Below are 27,060 nucleotides of genomic sequence, written 5' to 3' on the forward strand. Positions count from 1 at the left end.
CCTCTTTGTTCTTCACAGGTTCAAGGGACAGGCATCATAGGAAAGTCCACTGAAGTATAGCCCATCATGTATGTTTATGCTGTAATCATGCATTTTACCTTATCATGCATTATATATATGAAACACTATCAATCCTGTGGAACTCTAAAATAAAGTTTATTTTTATTTATTTATTTTGGTGGGACTGAGTAACATTGGTTCATTCAACTAACTCTTAATGGTTAAACCTACAAACCTGTGTTTTACTGTTTTTTTCTTTTTTTACTCATTTTTCTGTTTCTAATTAGCTTTGTTGTAGAGGCAATAAAACAAAAACAGATGTGTAATCTTTAAAGAAAAGTGCTTTGATAAAATAAATGTCTGGTCTTCATGAAATAATGTGACTGGCTCTCAGTGGAATGATTCTAAATGAATTGTTTTATAATAAGAAAGTGATGAATCCAGTTAGTGTGACATATGCTACAGCTGCAGAAACAGACAGACATGTTGTGGTTTTGACACTTTTAGAATAAAGACAGCAAAGCAAGCGCTTTCTAAAATACCATATCTTGCATCTTACAAACATTTGCCTTGAGCTACCAAGTGTCAGTGTCAGTGTTACACAAGCAGTAGCTGGAACGCGTGGAAACGAGCCAGATATATCTCTTCTAAAGTGGTCATATAAAGGTACATGCACTTTTACAAGTTGATTGTACTGAAATGTGTGTTGGCAGTGCCTGTACACAACCTTCATAAAATGATAAAAATCCATCTCCTTATATGTTTTATAACTTTATAACTATAATCAGACTGCTTTATAAATGAGGGTCAGTAACGTTATAAAACTGGTTTTGCTATGAAAAAAGGATCGGTATCAACTATTCGTGTTCCTGCTGCACCTCCAGAAGAAGAAGTGAGTGTAAAGTTTTATTAACCTTTATATTAATCTTTGCAAATCGCTAGCACGCTTCACGATGAATGCGGCTGTTTACACTCAGGGTACATTACGGCATGTTTTCTATGTACGACGTTCTCAATATAATTCATAATCCCACGTTTATAATAAACAACGCGTTATGGTTATTGTGTTATTATTACAAACGGTGTACGCACAGAACAGAGGGGCGGGGTGAGCAAAGCTCATTATCATTTAAAGACACATGCACTGAAACGGCGTGCTGAAAACAGAGCTGTTTTTGACCAGGTAAAATGAGTGTTTTCTTACAATACTAATGAGAATTTTTAATTAAAGTATATTACAAACTTTTAATTTAGACCCTAAAGAATCATATTAGCTTGTACAAAAATGGCATTATATGATCCCTTTAAAGTATATGAACAAATGAATACAAGTGGATAGCAAATCAAATAAAGGATAAACATAAATTAACTAAATACTTGAAAATATGATAGAGGTTATGCACGGAATTAAATGATTAGTTCACTTAAAATTTTTAATTCTGTCATCTCACCATTTTAAGTTGTTTCAAACCTGTATGAAGTTCTTTCTTCTGCTGAACACAAAAGAAGATATTTTGAAGAATGTCGTAACCGGAGTTGATGGACCCCTTTAACCTTCATTGTAGGAAAAAAATACTTCTACTACTACATTCTTCCAAATATCTTCTTTTGTGTTCAGCAGAAGAAAGAAATACATACAGATTTGAAACTACTTAAGGGTGAGTAAATGATGGCAGAATTTTCATTTTTACGTGAACTATTCCTTTAATAAAGAGAAAAATCATATGCATAAGAAAATATGAATGAAGAAAATCATCATCACAATCAATGTGGATACACCAAGTAGCAAAAAGAATCAAACTCATTCTGTAAACTTTGAATGAAAGTGAACTAATCACATTGAAAAACAGAGCAACTCTATTGCAAAACATCCTGTGGAAACCACAGAAGGAAAATATGTTAGAATTGACCTGTCTGTCTGTTTGATCTCAAGATTTCACATTCCTCAATCCTTACGGATGTTTGTGCTGCTGCTTGCCCACCAAAATCATGTCACTTCTTGAGGATTTTCTCATTAAAGGACTGGCTTTTGCTAGTTAAAGGGATAAAAAAAAAAAAGCAGGATGGAAAGTGGGGACAGAGAAATGCATTACAAATTACAAAAACAAAAACACCTGACATAATGTGTAGTTAATCCGATTTTCTTTGTAATTGTTTCATTGCATCAGCAGGAGTAATGACAAAACAAACATCCACTCTAACCAAAGCAGAACAATGATTTTAAATGCACTTAATTGTGATTTTGATTAAAGTTTAAAAAAGAATATTATTTTAAAACGATAAAATAGTGAGGTTAATACAGAATGATTGAGCTGAATGTACATGTATGTGTGTTACTGTACTCTTACACGCGCGTGGGCGTGACCCTCTGACGCGTCGCGCCGGACAATAAAGACGCGCGTGTCTGAGAGCGCGCACACAGTGACTATCACTGACTGAACACACTCACACACACACACCGCTGGAACACAGAACAACACTTTACACTACAGTATTAACATGGGTAAGTGCGTTTCACACTCTATTCATGTTTATAAACGTTAAGATTCTATGAATGAAGTAATATTTGTTTTATGTTTTTCCCACATGCATCGAGCCTATAAGAAATATGTTTTGCATGACACTATAAAAAGTTAACAGTGTGCAGCAGTTGCCATATGAATTTATTGAATCTGATCTGGCCGTTCAAACTTTTAGAGTGCAAGTGCAAATGTAGGCTAATGCAAAATAATTATATTAAATAGTATATTTGAATAACCCAGTAAATTTGATGTTACCACCATTTTAGGTTACCTGATGTTTACATGGAGTGCATGTGTTTGACAGATTTAAATGCATTTGTACTTTCATTAATTCTCATTCATTTATTAATTAATTTACTGTGTGTGTGTGGGCGCGCGCTCCATGATGGCTCAATCACATGTTCTATTAAATGCACATGATGATTGTTAACAGCAACTACTGTATTTATTTGCAGTCTTTTCATACCATATTGGTCGTGAATGAATTTTTTTGCAGTTTCATTGACTGTAGTTCTTTAACACCCCTAATGACGCAGAGGTATTCATTTAAGCAACTCTGCTCTGTGTGAATAGTACAGTGTGATTAGTTATACAGTTTGTGGTTTATATATGGCATGTCATGAGTGGTGGGTGTGGTGTCTATTTTCCTGTTTGCTGTGTACTGTAGTTTCCACTGTATGTAAAGCGTCTCAGTGAATGAGGTTCTGTAGTAGGACACACACACATGATGTCTTCAGATCTACAGACAGCTGTTTACAGGCACTCCACTAAAAATATTTACCAAGGGTCATAATGATTAAAATAGTACACCAGTGTCCCAACCATAAATGGAAAATTACAGCAAAGAATTTAATAAGGGAGGAGAGTCAAAGACTCATTATTTCTCTCAGCTGCTTATAAAATCTTCTTTCACTTGTTTGTTGTTCCGCTATTCATCCGGTCACTTGTTCATTGAAATGCAGGCAGATATTTTTGAGGCTCGCTATAGTTTATTCTGGCAGACAGTTCACTCAGAATATCACCAGCATCACTCTGAAAAGCTAAACAGAGGCGTGTAAGCCAGCGATGACACACACACACACACACACACACACACACACACACACACACACACACACACACACACACACACACACACACACTGATGGAGGCGGCATCACTTTAGACCAGGATTAAAGATGTGGTAAAGATTACGACAGAGGGTTTAGAGAAAGCAGAGAACACCCCACTGCGCACATACCCCATTAAACACAAACACACACACACACACACACACACACACACACACACACACACACACACACACACACACACACACACACACACACACACACACACTTTCTTTCTGAGACTAATTTTCTCACCGCATAGTTGGTTTACAACACACTAAAGAAAGAAACTTGATCCGCATTCCTATGAGTCTCTATAAACCTTCCTCTTTCTGTCTCCTTTCAGATGGATTGATAGATAGATAGACAAAGACTCCCCGGACTTTCCATTAATATCACGTTACCTAGATGTTTAATAAAGACCAATCACAATATTGTTGGTATTATAATGATGTCATTGCAGAAATTCCATCTCATTATTACAATATTTTTTGTATTACAATTCGCACCCCAAAACACAAATTACACACTATTTAATGACATTTTGAAGGCATCTTGAAACCAAAGAACTAGTAGGGACAAAAAAAAAAGTTAGTTTATCTGAACAAGACCTTAATATCAAACAGGACAAACATTGATTAAGACTCTTTCTGTGCTGAAAAGTCTCACATTTAATGTATTAATTATAAAAACAATTTCATCAAATTAAAATGTAAAAAGCAACAGGAAAGGATGAATGAGAAATGATAGGCTACATTGAGAGAGTTCAAAGTTCAGACATGTCTCAGTGTCCTTGAAGACGGCATCTGTTAAACATCAACATGCTTCACATGAGCTGTGCATTCTTCACCAATGCTCTTATTAGAAACAGTCATGCATCTCAGTCTCAGCAGACCTGAAGCACACAGAACAGATCTGTGCATTGTGCAGCAAAAACTTCACTTTATAATCACATTAGACGAGAGGTTCCCAGATCCACTGAATCATGGCCTGATTTTAGTGCTTTTTTTATTTGTTTGCTTGTAACTGACACACTTATTGTGACTTTTATTCAAAGCACATGCAGCAGGGAAAGTAAGTGTTTCCCCCTTAACTTCACCTAATGCAGTCAAACCTCATCTTCCTAAAATAGATGTGCAGAATGTAAACAGAGCAAATAGGGAATTTAAGCTCTTGTCTCCTAAACGCTGTGAATGACATGGTGGTCAGCGGGAGGTCAAGCAGTTTGCTCTAAATCTGGTCACTAGCGAGTGCAGAAACAAGGCGACAAGGTTGGTATTTTTAGAAGAACCTTGGAGTACCATGCATAATGGGAGTGCTAATATATATATATATACACATATATATATATGCTCTTCACAACCCCTTTTTACTTCTGTAATTTGATAGGTCATAGTAAAACTGGATATTTAAAGAAGCATGTAGGATCATGAGACTTAATTGAATCCATTGGGAATTGATTAGATGTGATGAAATGTGTCGCTATAAATAAGGGTTTGATGATGTCAACTAGAGCTGCATGATTCTGGATAAATTGAGAATCCTGATTTTTCTTTGCTTAGAATGGAGATCACAGGATTCTTTCACGACACTGATGAAAAATGCTCACTTCAGTTATTTACACTATACAAAATGTTATATAATTCAAGTCATTTGTTTCATTCAATGAATCTGCGTTTTTGAATGAATGGTGCAATGATGACTTAGTCATATTAACAGTCACTTGTTTCTTTCCCGAATGAAGTGTTTTGAATTAAGCTGTTGAACGATTGAGACTCATGTATAAATACAGTACGGTATCTTATCGCTGCTTGCTGGCAAAACGATTTAACATGCAAAAAGAGTCACACTAATAAACAGACGGACAGCAAACATCAGATTGGAGGATTGTTGTATAAACTTGTATAATGATCGTTTTTTTATTGATAAAGTCCCGGATTTTGATCATGTTCATGCATGGAGAGCTGTAAAGATCTCTATCCTCTGTTCATTCAGCTCTAGACATCGGCACCTGGGATCTGGCCTGTAAGTTCAATAACACGGACCACCACACGGAGCTGAACGGCACGGATCGGCTGATCGTACGGCGAGGACAGGCCTTCACCATTAGCCTGTATCTGAACTCTGGCTCTTACCAGCCTGGATCCAGTCAGATGCACATCACTGCAGAGACAGGTAATGTAGCGGCTCAGGTGTGTGTGTTTACAGAGGCCGAGGAATTTAGAGTGTTTTTGACGTCAGGTTTGCTGACATCTGCCTTAAACCCTAGCCTACGGTGGTTTTCCCATCTTAGCTGGTTTCAGCAAGCATGACCAAGTGTTCAAAACACCTTAAAAACCATCAGTGTAGAGACTGACCAGCTCACCACGTTTGGCCAGTTAACGCTTTTTGTTAGTGCCAGGGATGACTTATATATGGAATCTTGTTTCCGCCACAGAATGAAACATTTTAAAAGATAATTGCGACTTTTTATCTCACAATTGCTAGTTTACATCTCACAATTCTGACTTTATTTCTCAGAATTGCGAGATATAAAGTCAGAATTGTGTGAAATAAAGTCGCAATTGCATGTTATAAAGTCAGAATTGCGAGATATAAAGTCAGAATTGCGTGAAATAAAGTCGCAATTGCATGTTATAAAGTCAGAATTGCGTGAAATAAAGTCGCAATTGCGTGTTATAAAGTCAGAATTGCATGTTATAAAGTCAGAATTGCGTGAAATAAAGTCGCAATTGTGTGAAATAAAGTCAGAATTGCGAGATAAAAAGTCAGAATTGCGAGATAAAAAGTCAGAATTGCGAGATATAAAGTCAGAATTGCGAGATATAAAGTCAGAATTGCTTGAAATAAAGTCGCAATTGCGTCTTATAAAGTCAGAATTCAGACTTTTTTTCTCGCAATTGCGACATTATATCACGCAATTCTGACTTTATAACACATAATTGCGAGTTTATATCTCGCAATTCTGAGATATAAAGTCCAATTCTAAGGGAAAAAAAAGGAAGAAAAAAACTTTTTTTTTTAACCTCAGAATAGTTTATATATCACAATTCTGATTTTATAACACGCAATTGCGACTTTATATCATGCAATTCTGACTTTATATCTCCCAATTGCGTATTATAAAGTCACAATTGCGTGATATAAAGTCACAATTGCGAGAAAAAAGTAATGCAATTGCGACTTTATTTCACGCAATTCTGACTTTATATCTCGCAATTCTGACTTTATAACACGCAATTGCGACTTTATTTCACGCAATTGCGACTTTATTTCACGCAATTCTGACTTTATATCTAGCAATTCTGACTTTATAACACGCAATTGCGACTTTATTTCACGCAATTGCGACTTTATTTCACGCAATTGCGACTTTATTTCACGCAATTCTGACTTTATATCTCGCAATTCTGACTTTATAACATGCAATTGCGACTTTATTTCACGCAATTGTGACTTTATTTCACGCAATTCTGACTTTATATCTCGCAATTCTGACTTTATAACACAAAATTGCGACTTTACTTCACGCAATTCTGACTTTATATCTCGCAATTCTGACTTTATAACATGCAATTGCGACTTTATTTCACGCAATTCTGACTTTATATCTAGCAATTCTGACTTTATAACACGCAATTGCGACTTTATTTCACGCAATTCTGACTTTATATCTCGCAATTCTGACTTTTTATCTCGCAATTCTGACTTTATTTCACGCAATTGCGACTTTATTTCACGCAATTCTGACTTTATATCTCGCAATTCTGACTTTATAACATGCAATTGCGACTTTATTTCACGCAATTCTGACTTTATATCTAGCAATTCTGACTTTATAACACGCAATTGCGACTTTATTTCACGCAATTCTGACTTTATATCTCGCAATTCTGACTTTTTATCTCGCAATTCTGACTTTATTTCACACAATTGCGACTTTATTTCACGCAATTCTGACTTTATAACATGCAATTGCGACTTTATTTCACGCAATTCTGACATTATATCTCGCAATTCTGAGAAATAAAGTCAGAATTGTGAGATGTAAACTCGCAATTGTGAGATAAAAAGTCGCAATTATCTTTTAAAATGTTTTATTCTGTGGCGGAAACAAGCTTCCATACTTATATCATCTTTTTACTATAAAAAAAAGCACGATAAGTCAAGTCAAGATAAGTGATTATTTTGGTAAGCTATTCTTTTTTAATTATTATTTAAATTATTATTATTTAATGTACTTAATAATAGTGTTGACAGTCTTGTCAGAGGTCTACTGAATTAACCCAATTTTTTAAAGTATTTCTGAAACTCATTTTCGTTTAACTCAGACTCACTTTAATGGTCAGGCTCATCGTTTTTTTTAAAATGCCTGAGATAGCAGTATGAAAAAGACACCAATGTTTATGAAATAGTTGTTTGTCATAATAATCCATTCTTCCCTATCTCCACATCCCCATACTATATTATGTAGGAAGGAATTATTTCAGAAGCAATTGTTCAACTGTTTTATTTTCCAGAGATCGAGTTCCTTCTTTATTAAAGATCAAGAAGTTGATGTTGAGGATGTCAGGGATCTTGTTGGACTTTTCCATGTAATAGATTCTGCCGTGTTAGAGCTGAGAGGAGGTGCTGGAACAAGAGATAACAAAGACATCATTGAGACCGCAGTGTGTAACCGACAGGAAAAACTCTGCTCAGACTCAGATAACTCTGATGTCAAGAAAACAAGACCTTCTGGCTCGTTCAACGGAATTTGTGACGAGATATCGCCCATGTAAATCCCTTAGAAGTTATCATCAGTGTCAAGTACAAAACTATTTGTTTTGGTGAACATTCAGAAAACTGTCTTTGACACCTCCAAACCAGGTGTGACTCTGTCTATTCAGAACCGTTTCACTTGTCACGGTTGTGAATGGTTTTGAATAAAGTTTCAGATTGATGTGATATTAAAGTCGAGAAGAAACAGAAGTCGCACTAGTCTTTTCTTCTCTTTTGTGACGTATATCCGAGTGAAACGCTTCTGGAACAAGAACAAATGTGGGCGGGGCTTGATTTTGTCCGTGAGGAATTGATTGGATGGTTGTGGTTTGCTATTGGTGGATCTCATGTGAGTGACAGGTTGCCCCGCCCTCGTCATCAGAGAAGAGATTTCGCTGTTGTTTTGATTAAAGATTACGAGGCACATGAATTTACAACAATAATGATGTGCACAGATAAATCATTTAGAATAAAAACTGCAATGTTCCATAAAAAACACAAGAATTGTTGATTTTGATTTCATGGTGACTTTAAAGAGGTCATCAGACAAGCATTAATTGTTACACCCAGACAAACTGGGTGTCCCCAGTTCTTTCCCGAAAAAGATCAACAGATTCGCTGACACCGTTGATTAAGTTACGCTGTTGTATTGACGGGAAATGTGGAGCGAGGGGGGCTTATCTGGAATACTTCCAAGTCTGAGCACACAATTCCAGTGTGTGCCCTTTAAACGCGGGGTCATAGACTCAGTGAGATGTGAGATTCAGAGATGCCGTAGACACATTCCTGACTGCCTTTAGGATCAAAATAAGGGGAATTTTGGTGGGAGCATTGAGAAACATTCTCGTTCAAACCGCTGATTGTATCTGTGAATATCTTTAAGTTTGGAACAATGTGAACTTTATGTCAGGCCTAATGAACTCAGACTGAACACTGCATCCCTATGGACTCCTTCACGCTGATTGTGGAAAGTTTGTCGTGCCGCGAAGCAACATTATAGCAGCTGCATTTTCAGAGAATACTTTTAAGATCCCAGCTAAAAGTAATCGTTCTCAGAACATCCCTAAGGCTCTGGCAAGATGTTAATAGAACATTCGTTCAAAGTTATCTGGTCTTTAATTCTAAATATTAGCACAAAAACATAATACATCATTCATGGAACTTTTTTTCTGAAATGTTTTAGCTGGAAGTTCGTCTAACATTTTTAGAATCTTACTTCTTGTTTCAGAACGTTCAGAGAACATTTAAAAGTAACGTTCCCATAATGTTTGAAGAATGGAATGTTTCCTTACGTTTACATAAGCAAGGACTTAAAAAAAAAAAAAAAAAGAGGACTTTTTTAATGTTCAGAGAACAATCAGAAATAACGTTTTCATAACTTAATATTAACGTTAGCAAAAAATTCATAGACCATATTTTTGTTAGCTGAGATTCACCATCAAATAGATGATTTAGTTCCACTGAGCTTGTTGTAATTGTGAAATATTATTACAATTTAAAATCAATGTTTTCTATGCTGTTAAAATGTAATTTATTCCTGTGATCAAAGCTGAATTTTCAGCATCATTACTCCAGTCTTCAGTGTCACATGATCCTTCAGAAATCATTATAATATGATGATTTGATGCTCAAGAAACATTTATGATTATTATCAATGTTAAAAACAGTTGTGCTGCTTCATATTATTGTGGAAACCGTGATACATACATTTTTTTAGGATTCTTTGATGACTAGAAAGTTCAAAAGAACAACATTTATTTGAAATATAAATCTTTTGTAACATTATAAATTTAATCTTCTCAATATTTTTTCTTTTTTTAATTTGGAAAATAAATAAAATATGTATATCCTCCCTGTCACTTTTATAAGTAAGGCAACAGCATTGAATATTTTTGTGGGGAATTTCCATAAAATTGCATTTGAAACTATCCAAACACACAGATCTTCCTTAAACTTACAACAGAAAAGGGAAGTCAAGTCATCTTTATTTCTATAGCGCTTAATACAAAACAGATTTTTTCAAAGCAGCTTTACAGTGAAAACAGGAAAATAATGATCAATGATGCAAACAGAATTCAATTCAGCTGTAAAGCAATTCAGCTAAAGTCAGTTCAGCGTTGATTCAGTTCAGATCAATAACTGAAGTTCTCATGAGTAAAACGTACCTGTGGCAACATTTTTGCGAAACGCAATACGTTTTGTCGTGCACGTTTCGCAACAGTTTCAAAGTGAAATGTCCAGTAAGTGGTGCATAAAGTGTTTAGTTTTTTCCGGAACAGATGAACTTGAATATGGCATTGGCAACGTTTTATTGCGTTGGAGTTTGTACGTATCCCTGCAGTTCTGAATTAAAATCTCCAGTGAGTGGCGCTAAAAGCTTAATGCTCCATTTTAAAATCAAGTACACCTACACTAAACCCCACCTACCTGATAGTGTTAACAAAAGCAAATATGACATTAAAACACAATCATATCCATGCAATTTAAGCTTGTTTTCGAGCTCTTTTATCGTGACTCGTCTTTCACGGGATTCACACCCGAGTTCTCTGCATTTCTATACCAGCTGAGCTACCGAGCAAGTTTTGTGCGTCAGTAAAACGTGAAGATATGGAGCTGGTTAAGTGATGCAAGCTCCAAAATATATTCGTTTACAAGTCATGCACTATGGTAAAAAGTCTTTTGAGGTCATAACATAATTGAGTATAGAGCCGCATGAAAATAAGTCTTTATTAATCCATAATTTGCCCCTGTAATCATAATTGTGTGTGACACCGGTTAAAAGTGCTTGCTCTAGTGTTCATTACTGTCACTGCGTGATATGTACTTATCGGTACGTATTTTGCGTTTTGCAAAAATGTTGCAACAGGCATGTTTTTCCAATGAGCCTGTGTTGGCAGTTCTGTAAAGAAAAGAGCAGGATTGGTCAGTCAGTAATGTGTTTGTGATGGTGTAGGCCCTCAGCCGGTGGAGCAGTACGGGACCAGGGCCGTGTTCGGTCTCAGTGATGAGATCGACAGCTCGTGTTGGAGCGCTGCAGTGACCAGTCCTCCCGCAGACACCGTGTGTCTGTCTGTGTGTCCCGCACCCGACGCTCCCATCGGCCGATACGTCCTGACGCTAGATGAGCGCGTCCAGTTTGAGTTCATACTGCTGTTCAATCCCTGGTGTCCGAGTGAGTACAAACAGATGCACACACGCCTTAGGGTTATAGACACAGATATCCTGTTCCTTGTGAATAATATCTCTGTGTGCTCAACCCATAATCTGACTCACAGGAGATGTGGTGTACATGGACAGCGAGGAGAAACTGGCGGAGTATGTTTTGGCCCAGGATGGCATCATCTTCAGGGGCGATACCAATTACCCCATCCCGTTAGCCTGGTACTTTGGACAGGTACCAACATGCATGATTACACGTGTTCATAATCTCATGATCTCACCAACTAAATGAGCTCTAAAGACCGTCTAACACACGACAGCAGAGACACTCATTAAAAAAAATAAGCTGTTGAACTTAATTAAATTAAAGGGGTGGTTGATTATGATTTCACTTTTCTAACTTTAGTTAGTGTGTAATGTTGCTGTTTGAGCATAAACATCATCTGCAAAGTTACAACCCTCAAAGTTCAAAGCAAAGGGAGATATTTGCTTTTAAAGACTACAACAAACGGCTGGTAGAGACTACACCACATTCCTCTCGGGTTAGTGACATCACCAAGCCTAAAATTTACATAAACCCCGCCCCCTGAACACAATTTATAGATTATCAAGACAGAATATGCTAATCAATGACTAGAAGTTAACTACACATAAGCTACATGAATTCATCAACTAACCATTCAGAAATGTCCTGTTGCTTCTACATGTCGTCACTTCTTCTTGAGTCTCTCCATCATTGTCTGACTCCGGTTTGAACATAAAAGGATAAAAGTTTTTGAAATTTTCAGTGCATGTGTGTGTGAATGCAAGCTCTTGAAGCTCCGCCCCCTGTGCCGGGAGCAGCAGCTCATTTACATTTAAAGGGACAGACACAAAACGGTGCGTGTTAGCTCACCCTCAAAAAGTGACAACTTTAACATGCTTTATTAAATTATCTGTGGGGTGTTTTGAGCTAAAACTTCACACACACACTCTGGGGACATCAGAGACTTATTTTACATCTTGTGAAAAGGGCATTATACCACCCCTTTAAGGAAAACTTTTCCACGAAATTAAATAAACTAAACCTAAACTAATTAGTTTGAAATTATTTGTTGTAATCTTGTTGTATGAACTTAAAATCAATTAGTCAAAAAGACTACTAAAAAAACATTTTCATTTCCTAAAGTTTTGACATTCCTAATAGAGAAAATTTTCATGTTGTCATGTTAACTACATTTAAATTTTATCCCGCCTAGATTAAATTGCCAACATTATCATTTTATCTACCTTGACTATACAGTTACTGCCAATGACAGTGAAATACTTTTGTTCAATTAATTAAAACTACTTTTTACATTGTACCAATACATATGTGAGGTTTAATAGATACAGTGCTATGCATAAGTTTAGACACCCATACTAAAGTTGACTAAAAAGAGGAATAAAAAATCATCTTTTGGAAACTGAACTTAATGCCTTAATTAAAAAAATTTGGAAAAATCCAACCTTTATTGATTGATTGATTGAAGTCTTTATTTCGAACATGAGAGAAGAATATGTAAAATAAAATACAAAAATGTTTAAAGCATTTTTTTTTTTTTTTTTTTAAATAAAATAAAAAAAATAAAAAAAATAACACCAGATAAGCCGTAACAAATTACAATTTTTTTTTTCCTGTGTGAACATACTTCTATCTCATGTACGAAAAGGAGTAGGAAGAAGCTAAACTTATGTACTCCTACCCCTTTAATTCTTACATTCCTTTAAATAACAATTTTTTTATGTTATTATTATTTTTTTGTTATCTGATATCACATACACACTTATACACACATACATATACACGTACATATACATACATGTACGCATACATATACATTCATGTATATACATATACCTATACATACATACCTACATATTTACATACCTACATACATGCATCAAAGTGACCACTAACAAGTATTTAAATCATAACAAAGGAGCACTCCTACTTTCACTACAGTGCTTCTTGATACTTCTTGAAAATCTTTTCTTTATACATTTTTTTGAAGAGGAATATGTTAGGGCATTGCTTTAAGTTTTCATCTAGTTGATTCCACAATTTAACTCCGCAAATTGATAAACATAATCTTTTCCTTGTTGTTCTAAATCTATTAATCTTAAAATGTCCCCTTCCCCTTAAGTTGTACCCTCCCTCCCTCTCTGAGAACATCTTTTGTATATTCCCTGGCAATAACCTATTTCTTACTTTAAACATGAATACTGCAATTTGATATTCAATTTGATCATGGTATTTTATTAATCTAGACTGCAAAAATAATGAATTTGTGTGTTCCCGAAATCCGACATTATGAATAATTCTCATTGCTCTTTTTTGCATTATAACTAGCGGCTGTAGTGAATGTTGGTAAGTGCTTCCCCAAACCTCTACACAGTAATTCAAATAAGGTAACAATAATGAGCAGTACAAGATACGAAGAGATTTAAGATCCAATATATGCCTAGCTCTTGCTAGAATTGCAATACTACGGGACAGTTTGTTTTTGATGTATTTTATGTGAGGCTTCCAGCAGATCTTTTCATCTATGATCACTCCAAGAAATTTATTTTCATGTACTCTTTCTAAGTTAACACCCTCTATCTGTATCTGTGCTTGATGATTTGACTTACAATTTCCAAATACCATAAATGTAGTTTTACTCAAATTTAGTGATAACCTATTAATGTCCAACCATTGTTTTATTTTCTTAAATTCTGAAGTGATTAGTTCCAAGAGTTGCTGTAAGCTGTCCCCTGAACCAAATATGTTTGTATCATCTGCAAATAATACAAAATTCAATACTTCAGATACTTTACAAATATCATTAATGTATAATAAAAATAACTTTGGTCCCAACACTGACCCCTGTGGAACACCACAAACCGTGCTCAAACATTCAGATGAATACTCTCCTATCTTCACAAATTGTTGTCTGTCTCTCAGATAACTACTTACCCAGTTTAAAACTACCCCCCTAATCCCAATTCGTTCCAATTTACTGATTAATATTTCATGATTTATTGTATCAAATGCTTTTTTTAGATCAATGAATACTCCAACTGCATAGTTATTTTTGTCTGTGGCATTTGTGATTTCTTCAATGAGTTCTGTTAGTGCTAATGATGTTGAGTTTTTTTTTCTAAATCCATATTGACTGTCAGAGAGTAGGTTATTTGTATCTATGAATTTTTCTAATCTGTTGTTAAATAGTTTTTCTAAAATTTTTGAAAATTGTGATAATAGAGAGACAGGCCTGTAATTTGTGAAATGGTGTATATTTCCAGTTTTGTATAGAGGGGTGACTTTTGCTATTTTCATTTTTGTTGGAAATTTGCCGGTTAAAAATGATAAATTGCAGATGTTCGTTAGTGGTTTGGCAATCCCCTCTATTACTTTTTGTATAATTTTTATGTCTATTCCATCATGATCAGTGGATGGTTTGTTTTTGCATCCTTTAACAATATCTTTTATTTCTTTTTCATCAACTGCTGTCAAAAATATTGAACTGGGATTTCTTTCTACTAAATTATTATAATTCCTTTCTAATATTTGTGGAATTGGAATTTGCTCTGCTAAGTTAGGTCCCACATTTACAAAAAATGTATTGAACTCATTCACCACTTCCTCCATATTATTGATATTTTTATCATTATCAATAAAGTAATGTGGATAAGTAGCCTGTCTAGTATTATTTTTAATAATATTATTTAAGATGTTCCACATACCCTTAATATTATTTTTATTATTATCTATTAGTTTTGCGTAGTATTCTTTCTTACAAGTTCTCATAATACTGGTTAACTTATTCTTATATTTCTTATATCTATGTTCAGTCTCTATAGTTCTATGTTTTATAAATTCTCTATAAAGTGTATTTTTCTTTTTACAGGCATTTTGTAATCCCTTGGAAATCCATGGTTTATCATTTTGTTTTTGTTTCTTACTAAATATTTTAATTGGGCAATTTTTATCATATAATAATTTAAATATTCTTAGAAATTCTTCATATGCATTATCTACATCTTTTTCATTATCCATAAACTCCCAATCTTGTGCTAGCAGATCAAGGACACCAGATCAAGCTAGCAGATCAAGGACACTTTAAGGACACCAATTTTCTTTGTGAATGAATAATGTATCGGAAATAAATAAATGTTCTTCCTTAAAATACAGGGTGCATAAGTTTGGACACCCCTATGTTAAATTCCCATAGAGGCAGGCAGGTTTTTTTTTTTAAAGGCCAGTTACTTCATGGATCCAGGATACTATGCATCCTGATAAAGTTCCCTTGGCCTTTGGAATTAAAATAGCCCCACATCATCACATAGCCTTCACCATACCTAGAGATTGGCATGGTTTTATTTCAGTTAGCCTAATAGCTAGTTTGATTTGCATTGAGAGATGATCTTATGGAAAGTACCCCATGCCAATCTCTAGGTGTGGTGAAGGCTATGTGATGATGTGGGGCTATTTTAATTCCAAAGGCCAAGGGAACTTTATCAGGATGCATAGTATCCTAAAAAATAAAAAAATAAAAAAACTTAAAAATAAAAATCTGCCTGCCTCTATGGGAATTTAACATAGGGGTGTCCAAACTTATGCACCCTGTATTTTAAGGAAGAACATTTATTTATTTACGATACATTATTCATTCACAAAGAAAATTGGTGTCCTTAAAGGTTGGATTTTTCCTAATTTTATAAATTAAGGCATTAAGTTCAATTTCCAAAAGATGATTTTTTAGTCCTCTTTTTAGTCAACTTTAGCATGGGTGTCTAAACTTATGCATAGCACTGTATATAGTTCCACGTACCCACGCCTAAACACAGTCACCACTCTTCTGCATAATGGTAACCACAAAATTCAAAAACATTACAGAAAGTCCTCTAAGTTTCTAACATAACCGAACATTAAACACTAACATTAACTTACAACATCTTTCCATTTACTGAAAAACATAAAATAACACTTTAATCCCTAAATTTACCCTCCTTGCAAAGCATGCTGGGAACTACAGATCCACTGACCAGCTAGTTGTTAACAAAAATTATTCATGTAGTCTTCACACAAATGAATTAAGTAAACTTCAGTTTTAAATATACTAGGTTGATTGAACACAATGAAATTAAGTTGAAACAAAATGTTAAAAATCATGTTACTTTAGCTTATTTGAATTAATTAAATTGAACAACATTGCGAACTTGGCATTGATAAAGGTCACGTGATCGAAATGTTTGGCGCATTTTTCAGTAAAATCATTGATTTTATCTCGCTTTTTTGATGTCTCTTGTCTTTGGTGGAGTGTGCTCTTGAAGTGCCTCTCCAATTTTATTTCTGTTAACATTAATTTATATTTCAATTAACGTAACTTGACATAAAAAGTTTTAGCCAACGATAAAGAAAATAAAGCCTGTTTTTGTATGAAGATGAAGATTTTTTTTGCTTTGTAAATATGGCACATTAATTCATGTGGATCATTGAAAGAATACTCTGAGAAATGTTGGGAAATGTTAATATTGAGATCTCTGGCTTTTAAATGCAGAAGTTTGAGGCATTGTTGAAATCTCTTCTGAGAATTTGGGACACATGCATGATTACTGATGTCTTTTCCTCAGGCAAAACATCTGGATGCAGGAGTTTGAGAATGTGCCTAGCCATTTAATCTTAATTGCTCGCTGGATCTCAGATTTCCTTTTTCCTACACGCATTTTAGGAAAAAAATGACCTGTTTTAGTGAAGCAAAGTGTGCAAGAGTGCATTATTTGCACGTTTTAATTGTGTCTCTGTTGCGTTTTGTCCTATAGTTCGAGGAGGGCATACTGGACACCTGTTTAAGAATCCTTGACATGAACCCCAAACACAAAAGGAACCCTGGGAAGGACTGTTCTGGGCGCAGAAACGTCATCTATGTCACACGAGTGCTCAGTGCTATGGTCAGTGCACATAAACATAAACATATACAGTACTGTGCAAAAGTACCCCCCCAAAAAATGGTTTTAAGTCAGTTATTTATATCTCTCATAAATATCAGTTTTATTTCCAAACATTCTTTTTGTCATTAATTGTAATAATCCAGTGAGATTTGTGTATGCACATGGAGTCTGACAACAGCTGGCATGATCTGATCTCACCATCATCGAGAAAAAACTGAGACAGACTAAATCCAGAAGAACTGCGGGAACATCTCCAAGATGCTTGAAGAAACCTTAATGACTTTGCAGGAAGGTTTCTTCAAGCATCTCGGATATTAACATGCCTAAGACTTTTGCACAGTACTGTATATTAATCACCTTTAGGGGCTCTGTAGTTTTCAGCATTGATGTTTCAACGTTGAAATGTTTCTTGAACAGCAAATCTGCATATTAGAATGATTCTTTGCTGCCTTGGAATTTGGCCAAAACAATATATTTTATAATGCAGCGTAATTTATATCATCAACGTTTGCATCATCAGATGTCCAGGTAGGCAGCTCACTAGTTTCTGGAACAAAATTATAAATGTTTTTCCATGATACAATTATTATTCACACTCATCCATTTCATGTGATTTTCTGTAAGTTACAAGACAGTGGACGGATTAGGATGATTTTTTCCTCCCCAGATTAACAGTAACGACAGGGACGATGGTGTCCTGGAGGGCTGCTGGAAAAACACGTTTGAAGGAGGCGTGAGTCCCATGTTCTGGAGGGGAAGCGTTCAGATCCTGAGGAATTGGTACAACAGCTCCTGTATGGGGGTAAAATATGGACAGTGCTGGGTCTTTGCAGCCATCAACTGTACAGGTATTAAATGATCCTATTAGATGATGTAGTGCTTCTCAGTTGGTTACCCACTGTAACCTACGGAGCCCCTAAAGTGACTTCACAAGTTCACACTTACATATAATCAGATACAGGATAAAAAATGAGTGTTTGAAGTGCTGGGCTCCAAGCTCTGAATTTGGCCCTGGCTGGGATAGGAATAATGGAGATGCTGGAAAAACTGTGATGGAACAAGTCGGATATGCATAAAAGCCTCTTCTCGCGCTGACTGGGTAGATTATCTGAACGTGCTCCTGCCGAACTTTGTTAATAAAACATAGTATGGTGAAGGAAAAAATTTGAGATGGCAGGAAAAATATTTTGTCAATGCATTTGCCTTCTTTTGCAATTTTTTTTCTTTCCCCAAGAAACTTTATGTTCGCACGCAAAATGTTTGTGTTCCCCCGAGAAACTTTGCGTTCAGAAAAATGTTGCATTTGCAAAGATCGGTAATTTGCAAACATTTTGCGAGCAAACTTAAAGTTTCTCAGGGGCATGCAGACATTATGCAAGTGAATGCAAAGTTTCTCAGGGGAATGCAAAATGCTCACAAAATGCCTGCTTTCCCCTGACAAACTTTGCATTCCATCGCATCTCATGTTTTTTTCCTTCACCGTGTCCCTTTAGGGTCTCCGTGGATTCCAGCAAAAGTACCAGAAATATCTTAGCCTCCAAAGTGGATGGGCAAAATTGTATGGATGGCAAGTTAATCTGGTGATATTTTTAACCATATTACCAAATGACAAAAAAAAAAAGAGAGTTTTCACTAAAATGGTAATTTAGTATAATACAGTATTTGACTCGGTGTTTGGATGGTAAATCACTGTTTCCTTATGCATCTACAAAAGTGCAAATGTTCCTATCCTGGCATGGTAATAATGGTAACATGCACTTTGTTACACGTTAAATATAGTTTCTATAGTAATAATTACTATAAATTATGCATAATTACATGCAACTAACTCTAAACTAAATCTAATCCTAAACCTAACCCTATAGTAAGTACATGTAGTTTTTTTTTTGCAAAAAGGTTGTGACAAAATTTTGCATGTTGTCAGGCCTGTGCCGTTCATTATTTTGTTTCATTCTAGGGTTAGTTTTGTACTATAAACAGTTTTGGTTCACCATTAGGCCTCCAGTCAATGTCTAAAGGAAAAGCAGTTGAGATGCACTGCATTATACTGTGTAAAACGAGAAACAGATGAAGCAGGTTCTTGTTGTGTTTGTCCTCAGTGTCTCGCGCTCTGGGAATCCCATGCAGGGTGGTCACAAACTACTATTCTGCCCATGATACCAACAGAAACCTTGTGATCGAGCGTTTCTTCAACGAGAAAGGTGAACTAGACCACAGCAGCACCAAAGATATGATATGGTATGACTTCTTTTAAAACACTTTTATAAAAATAACTCATGCAGAACGTGATTTGTCAATCAAAATCTACAGTTTCTAGATATAAAATCTCAAAAATGAGGTTAAAAAGTGCATATGTGGACACTTCAAGACATTTTTAAAACATGTTCTGCTGTAGGAACTACCACTGCTGGATTGAGAGCTGGATGACCCGACCCGATCTCCCTCCAGGATTCGACGGCTGGCAGGCGAGTGACCCGACACCACAGGAGAAAAGTGAAGGTGTGTAGACTCTCTTCTTCCTGTCATACAGGAAATCAAACTTTCTCAAACTTTAAGGGATAGTTCACCAAAAATGAATTTTGCACTGCAAAATTTTTATATTTTTGTTTTGTTTTCAGTACAAATATCAAAACACTCTTAAATCAGGATACATCTACTTTGAGAAGCAAAATGACTTGAGTCTTGTTTTATGAAATATTTATCAAAATTAAGTGTGTTTATGCTAAAACCAAGAAAAATATGTCAGTGGGGTAAGAAAAATTACTTAAACTTAATTCAAAGGGAAAACAAGATAATTTTTCTGACCTCAATGGCAGATACTTGTTCTTGTTTTAAGCAAAAATACTTAATAAAAAAAAAAAAGAATCAGGAAACAAAATGTAATATCTTTTGTCATTTTGCTACTCAAGTAAATGTATCTTGATTTAAGAATGTTTAGATATTTGTACTGGAAAACAAGACAAAAATATTGAGTAAAACATTTTTTTTGCAGTCCATCATCATTTACTCACCCTCATGTCGTTCAAAACACATAAGACTTGAAATCTTCGAAACTTAAATTAAAACATTTTTAATGAAACCTGAGAGGATTCTGTCCCTCCCTTTAGATAGATAGATAGAACGATAGATAGAACGATAGATAGATAGATAGATAGATAGAATGATAGAACGATAGATAGAACGATAGATAGAACGATAGATGGATGGATGGATGGATGGATAGATGGATGGATACATAGATGGATGGATAGATGGATGGATGGATGGATGGATGGATGGATGGATACATAGATGGATGGCTAGATAGATAGATAGATAGATAGATAGATAGATAGATAGATAGATAGATAGATAGATAGATAGATAGATAGATAGATAGATAGATAGATAGATAGATAGATAGATAGATAGATAGACAGACAGATTTAGCCTCATCTGAAATGTGTGTTCTCTCAGGCGTGTTCTGCTGCGGGCCGGTTCCTGTGCGGGCCATTAAAGAGGGAGAGCTCACCTTTAAATACGACGCTGCGTTTGTGTTCGCGGAGGTGAACGCAGACTTAGTGCACTATCTGAAGTATAAAGATGGGAACACAAGAAAAATCGTGAATGACCAAACAGTGGGACAGAAGATCAGCACCAAGAGCGTGGGCCGAGATGAGAGAGAAGACATCACACACCTGTACAAATATCCTGAAGGTAGGGATAAACAAACAAGTGCACTTCCTTTCAGTATCATAACATAAGGAGACTTATTTCAACAACCTCTTCCAGGCTCTGAGGAGGAGAGGCGGGTCTTTGAGAAAGCAAACCACCAGAACAAGTTGCAGCAGCAGCAAGCGAACACTGGGCTTCACATCAGCATCAAGCTGTCCTCAGGGATCAGGAAGGGCTGCGACTTTGACGTGTTCGCGATAGCGACGAATAACACAGAGGAGGATAAGAAGTGCCGTCTGGTGTTTGCGTCGCGTGCCGTGTCTTATAGCGGAGTCGTGGGCCAAGAGTGTGGCTTTAAAGACCTGCTCAATGTGGAACTGGCTCCTGGAGGAGGTGCGCTTTCATTACTAATGTGTGGAGTGTGTGTGTGTGTGTGTGATTCAGAATGCAAAGCCAAATGCATCGGAAGAAAACTCTTGCCTCATGTGCATTAGCAATGCATTGGCCAAGCATTTACATACATGTGCATATACATACAGTATTGTAATGTTAGTAATGGTATTGTAATGGTAAAGTGATTGTAACACATGGCTTGGAGTGGCTTATGGCTTTTGTAGAACATAAGGAATGGCTATTTTTAATAAAATGTTCTTATATTGTTATCCAATATTCAATACATTTTATTTTTTATTTTTATTGTTATTAGTATTAGTAGTAATAACAATTTATTTATTTATTATTATATGTATATAATATGAACCATAATTGATATTGACTTTCCATTTAATATTATTGAGTTAGTGTTTGATTATGTTGTGGTGTGTTTGTTCCAGAGAGGAAGGTTCCTCTGAGGCTGAACTACAGTAAGTACTGTAATAATCTAATGGAGGATAACCTCATCCGCCTGGGCGCTCTGCTGATCGACTACAGCACCAGGGAAGCCATGATGGCCATGCGGGACATAGTGCTGGACGAGCCCGAGATCAAAATCAGGGTACGACCACGTTCACCTCCATCACAAGTGGACATGACAACGGCAGGCGTGCACAAGCTATCAGATGCATGTTGATGTGTGTGTATGTTGATGTGTGTGTATGTTGATGTATGTTGATGTTGATGTATGTGTATGTTGATGTATGTGTATGTTGATGTGTGTGTATGTTGATGTTGATGTATGTGTATGTTGATGAATGTGTATGTTGATGTATGTGTATGTTGATGTATGTCTATGTTGATGTTGATGTATGATGTGTATGTGTATGTGTATGTTGATGTATGTCTATGTTGATGTATGATGTGTATGTGTATGTTGATGTATGTCTATGTTGACGTATGTGTATGTTGATGTTGATGTATGTGTATGTGTATGTTGATGTATGTCTATGTTGATGTATGTGTATGTTGATATATGTCTATGTTGATGTATGTGTATGTTGATGTTGATGTATGTGTATGTGTATGTTGATGTATGTCTATGTTGATGTATGTGTATGTTGATGTATGTGTATGTGTATGTGTGTGTGTATGTTGATGTATGTGTATGTTGATGTATGTGTTGATGTATGTGTAAGTTGATGTATGTGTATGTTGATGTATGTGTATGTTGATGTATGTGTATGTTGATGTTGATGTATGTGTATGTTGATGTTGATGTATGTGTATGTTGATGTATGTGTATGTGTATGTTGATGTTGATGTTGATGTATGTGTATGTTGATGTTGATGTATGTGTATGTTGATGTGTGTGTATGTTGATGTATGTGCATGTTGATGTATGTGTATGTTGATGTATGTCTATGTTGATGTATGTGTATGTGTATGTTGATGTATGTGTTGATGTATGTGTATGTTGATGTTGATGTATGTGTATGTTGATGTGTGTGTATGTTGATGTATGTCTATGTTGATGTGTGTGTATGTTGATGTATGTCTATGTTGATGTTGATGTTGATGTATGTGTATGTTGATGTGTGTGTATGTTGATGTGTGTGTATGTTGATGTATGTGTATGTTGATGTATGTCTATGTTGATGTTGATGTATGTGTATGTTGATGTATGTGTATTTTGATGTTGATGTACTGTATGTGTATATATACACTCACCTAAAGGATTATTAGGAACACCTGTTCAATTTCTCATTAATGCAATTATCTAATCAACCAATCACATGGCAGTTGCTTCAATGCATTTAGGGGTGTGGTCCTGGTCAAGACAATCTCCTGAACTCCAAACTGAATGTCAGAATGGGAAAGAAAGGTGATTTAAGCAATTTTGAGCGTGGCATGGTTGTTGGTGCCAGACGGGCCGGTCTGAGTATTTCACAATCTGCTCAGTTACTGGGATTTTCACGCACAACCATTTCTAGGGTTTACAAAGAATGGTGTGAAAAGGGAAAAACATCCAGTATGCGGCAGTCCTGTGGGCGAAAATGCCTTGTAGATGCTAGAGGTCAGAGGAGAATGGGCCGACTGATTCAAGCTGATAGAAGAGCAACTTTGACTGAAATAACCACTCGTTACAACCGAGGTATGCAGCAAAGCATTTGTGAAGCCACAACACGCACAACCTTGAGGCGGATGGGCTACAACAGCAGAAGACCCCACCGGGTACCACTCATCTCCACTACAAATAGGAAAAAGAGGCTACAATTTGCACGAGCTCACCAAAATTGGACAGTTGAAGACTGGAAAAATGTTGCCTGGTCTGATGAGTCTCGATTTCTGTTGAGACATTCAGATGGTAGAGTCAGAATTTGGCGTAAACAGAATGAGAACATGGATCCATCATGCCTTGTGACCACTGTGCAGGCTGGTGGTGGTGGTGTAATGGTGTGGGGGATGTTTTCTTGGCACACTTTAGGCCCCTTAGTGCCAATTGGGCATCGTTTAAATGCCACGGCCTACCTGAGCATTGTTTCTGACCATGTCCATCCCTTTATGACCACCATGTACCCATCCTCTGATGGCTACTTCCAGCAGGATAATGCACCATGTCACAAAGCTCGAATCATTTCAAATTGGTTTCTTGAACATGACAATGAGTTCACTGTACTAAAATGGCCCCCACAGTCACCAGATCTCAACCCAATAGAGCATCTTTGGGATGTGGTGGAACGGGAGCTTCGTGCCCTGGATGTGCATCCCACAAATCTCCATCAACTGCAAGATGCTATCCTACCAATATGGGCCAACATTTCTAAAGAATGCTTTCAGCACCTTGTTGAATCAATGCCACGTAGAATTAAGGCAGTTCTGAAGGCGAAAGGGGGTCAAACACAGTATTAGTATGGTGTTCCTAATAATCCTTTAGGTGTGTGTATGTTGATGTATGTGTATGTTGATGTATGTGTATGTTGATGTTGATGTATGTGTATGATGATGTTGATGTATGTGTATGTTGATGTGTGTGTATGTTGATGTATGTGTATGTTGATGTTGATGTATGTGTTGATGTATGTGTATGTTGATGTGTGTGTATGTTGTCGATGTATGTGTATGTGTATGTTGATGTTGATGTATGTGTTGATGTTGTACCACTTGTGGTGGTTGAGGAGATTAACCCATAAATGGGTTCCACTTTATTTCGATAGTCCACTTTAGACATTCTACTAACTATAAGTAACTTTGCAACTACATGTCAACTAACTCTCATTAGAGTATTAGTAGACTGTCAGTAGACTGTTATGGTTAGGGTTCGGGTTAGTAGAATAAGTTGACATGTAGTTGCAAAGTTACTTATAGTTAGTAGAATGTCTAAAGTGGACTTTCGAAATAAAGTGTTACCTATAAATGTCTCATTCATTCATTCATGTGTCGTTCTAGATTCTGGGAGAACCCAAAGAGAACCGTAAGCTGGCGGCAGAGCTGACCTTACAGAACCCGCTGCCCGAACCCTTGCAAAGCTGTTGCTTCACCATAGAGGGCGCCAACCTCACGGGCGGCAGCAGCATCACCGAGAAGTAAGAACACAAACTGTCTTTAGTAGAATGAGAAAATGCAATAGAGAGTGAGAAACGATGGCAACAAACACACTGCAGAGTTTCGGTAATCAGCTTAAAGTGTCCTTATTGTGGTTTTTCAGATATTCCCTTTCATGTAGTGTGTAATAGAGATGTTTGTGAATGTAAAAGCTGTGAAAAGGTTTAAAGCTCAAAGTGCAGATAAATGGAGTTTTTTTCTCCCAAAAGAAAGAAGTGATTCTGAACTGAAACGAGTCGTCAGTAATTCCAGTCTCACTTCCTGATGATTCTGTAGGTTCGCAACTCATTTGCATAATGCCAGCCTCTGCTCTTGATTGGCTGAACAGCGTCTCTTAACTCCGCCCTCAAACACTGTAGTTTATCTGAGACTGGAAGAGTTTGGTTCATGTTGCTCATGTCGAGAAGACGCTGTTTTCTGAGATTGATACGGTAAAACCCACGCCATCGTTACTGTTCGTATCACTGTAATCAAGAGCTGAGATTCAGATATGATAATGAGCATTTGGTTTCTGACCAATCAGAGCAGACTGGGCCGTCTGACCAATCAGAGCAGAGCAGCTCTCAGAGAGGCGGAGCTTAGAGAGACTGAATCTTCGATCGAACCGTTTCAGATGATGCTGATGCTGCAGTGGATATTATGAGAAAATTAAAGTGTATGTAAATCTGTTGTAGGAGACTCCAAAACAAAATTAGGAGCCTTTAAAATAGCATAATAGGGCCACTTTTAATAAATTATAAATTAATTAATAATAAATTATTGTTTGTGTGTGATACACTAGCCTGGGGCTTCCATTCACATATTTTATGCACATTTTTGGATATCACCTGAATAAATACTGTATAGAAGCACCAAGATGCAAATGCAGTTCACAAAATGCACGTAAACTTACAGTGTACTTACCTGTACCTAAGAACGTGGTGAGTAATATAAGGCAACTGCATGGGTGGTTCAGAGACCTACTAATTATCTACTTATTTTAATAATTAATAGAAAATGTTGGTGTAGAAATGCTGGAAATTGCTAGTAAATTCGGCAAGTAACACACTGAATTAAACATTTTGAAGTAAAAAGACTGAAATAGTATTTTCTTAAAGAAAAACATACTCCATCTTTGTTTTAGTTACAACTTCAAAAAAAGGTGTTTTTTTTCAGTGAATGTATATGCGGAAAAGAACTGTAAAATGAAGTGCTAGCCATAAACTTATATGCTTGCTTGCTTGCTTGTGATGGAAATTTTTTATTCGGATATGCATAAACTACGACGAAAACACATTTAACTAATACATTTGTAGATGTGCATCCAAAAAGTCTTTATCTCAACAAATCATGTGACTAAATAATTCACCATCAGACTTTTATCATCACATTGCATCTCAGCTGTTCTGTTTAACTTTTTTACAAAACTCCTCAAAATCCTAGATTTTCAAAGTGCTCTCAGACTTTTAGAACCGACTGAACCTTTAAACACAGCGAGGAAACATCGCATACTCCTCTTTGCTAGTGTCTAATAGTTTACATTTGAATAAACACTATTCAGACTAGAGATATGAGTAGACGAGAATCTGTGAGATTTCTAACGTGTAAATATTTGTTCGTCTCAGGCTGGAGTCCACCATCGAACCTGGGCAGGAGGCCAAAGTTAAAATCTACTTCACTCCCACTCAGTCCGGCCTGCGCAAACTCGTGGTGGATTTTGACAGTGACAAGCTGGGCCACGTTAGAGGATACAGGAACGTCATCATCGGAAAATGAGAGGCTTCGCTGGAGAAAAACGGATCTATTTTCCTTCTACTTCTCATTATTCAGAGAGTATTACACTTTATTTTATATACTGTATTTTTTCTAAGAATGTGAAAAGCCACACTACGTTTCTGGCTTCTTAGCAGCACATACTCTACACGCACCGCATGTTTTTAAGC

The 27,060-nt window shown here is 36.3% G+C and overlaps 2 protein-coding genes across 4 annotated transcripts in view; both read left to right on the forward strand.

Annotated features, from left to right (window-relative positions):
- quob (quattro b) overlaps positions 1-519 on the forward strand; it is a 53,705-nt gene extending 53,186 nt beyond the window's left edge. For all 3 annotated transcript variants that reach the window (XM_084426860.1, XM_084426862.1, XM_084426861.1), the window contains exon 23: positions 19-519. In XM_084426860.1, coding sequence (XP_084282986.1) covers positions 19-60 — 42 coding nt within the window. In that variant the 3' untranslated portion in view covers positions 61-519. The remainder of the gene's footprint in view (positions 1-18) is intronic.
- Positions 520-2,414: 1,895 nt separating this feature from the next.
- Positions 2,415-27,060, forward strand: part of tgm2b (transglutaminase 2b) — a 25,576-nt gene continuing 930 nt past the window's right edge. Inside the window, exons 1-13 of the mRNA XM_084425162.1 lie at positions 2,415-2,503; positions 5,627-5,806; positions 11,346-11,564; positions 11,668-11,786; positions 17,378-17,506; positions 18,174-18,354; positions 19,606-19,744; positions 19,902-20,005; positions 20,963-21,202; positions 21,278-21,553; positions 21,994-22,154; positions 24,983-25,119; positions 26,743-27,060. The exon at positions 26,743-27,060 is cut by the window's right edge and continues 930 nt beyond it. Coding sequence (XP_084281288.1) covers positions 2,500-2,503; positions 5,627-5,806; positions 11,346-11,564; positions 11,668-11,786; positions 17,378-17,506; positions 18,174-18,354; positions 19,606-19,744; positions 19,902-20,005; positions 20,963-21,202; positions 21,278-21,553; positions 21,994-22,154; positions 24,983-25,119; positions 26,743-26,893 — 2,040 coding nt within the window. The 5' untranslated portion in view covers positions 2,415-2,499 and the 3' untranslated portion in view covers positions 26,894-27,060. The remainder of the gene's footprint in view (positions 2,504-5,626; positions 5,807-11,345; positions 11,565-11,667; positions 11,787-17,377; positions 17,507-18,173; positions 18,355-19,605; positions 19,745-19,901; positions 20,006-20,962; positions 21,203-21,277; positions 21,554-21,993; positions 22,155-24,982; positions 25,120-26,742) is intronic.

Source organism: Rutilus rutilus, assembly GCF_951802725.1.
Source record: "Rutilus rutilus genome assembly, chromosome: 12".
NCBI lineage: Eukaryota > Metazoa > Chordata > Actinopteri > Cypriniformes > Leuciscidae > Rutilus > Rutilus rutilus.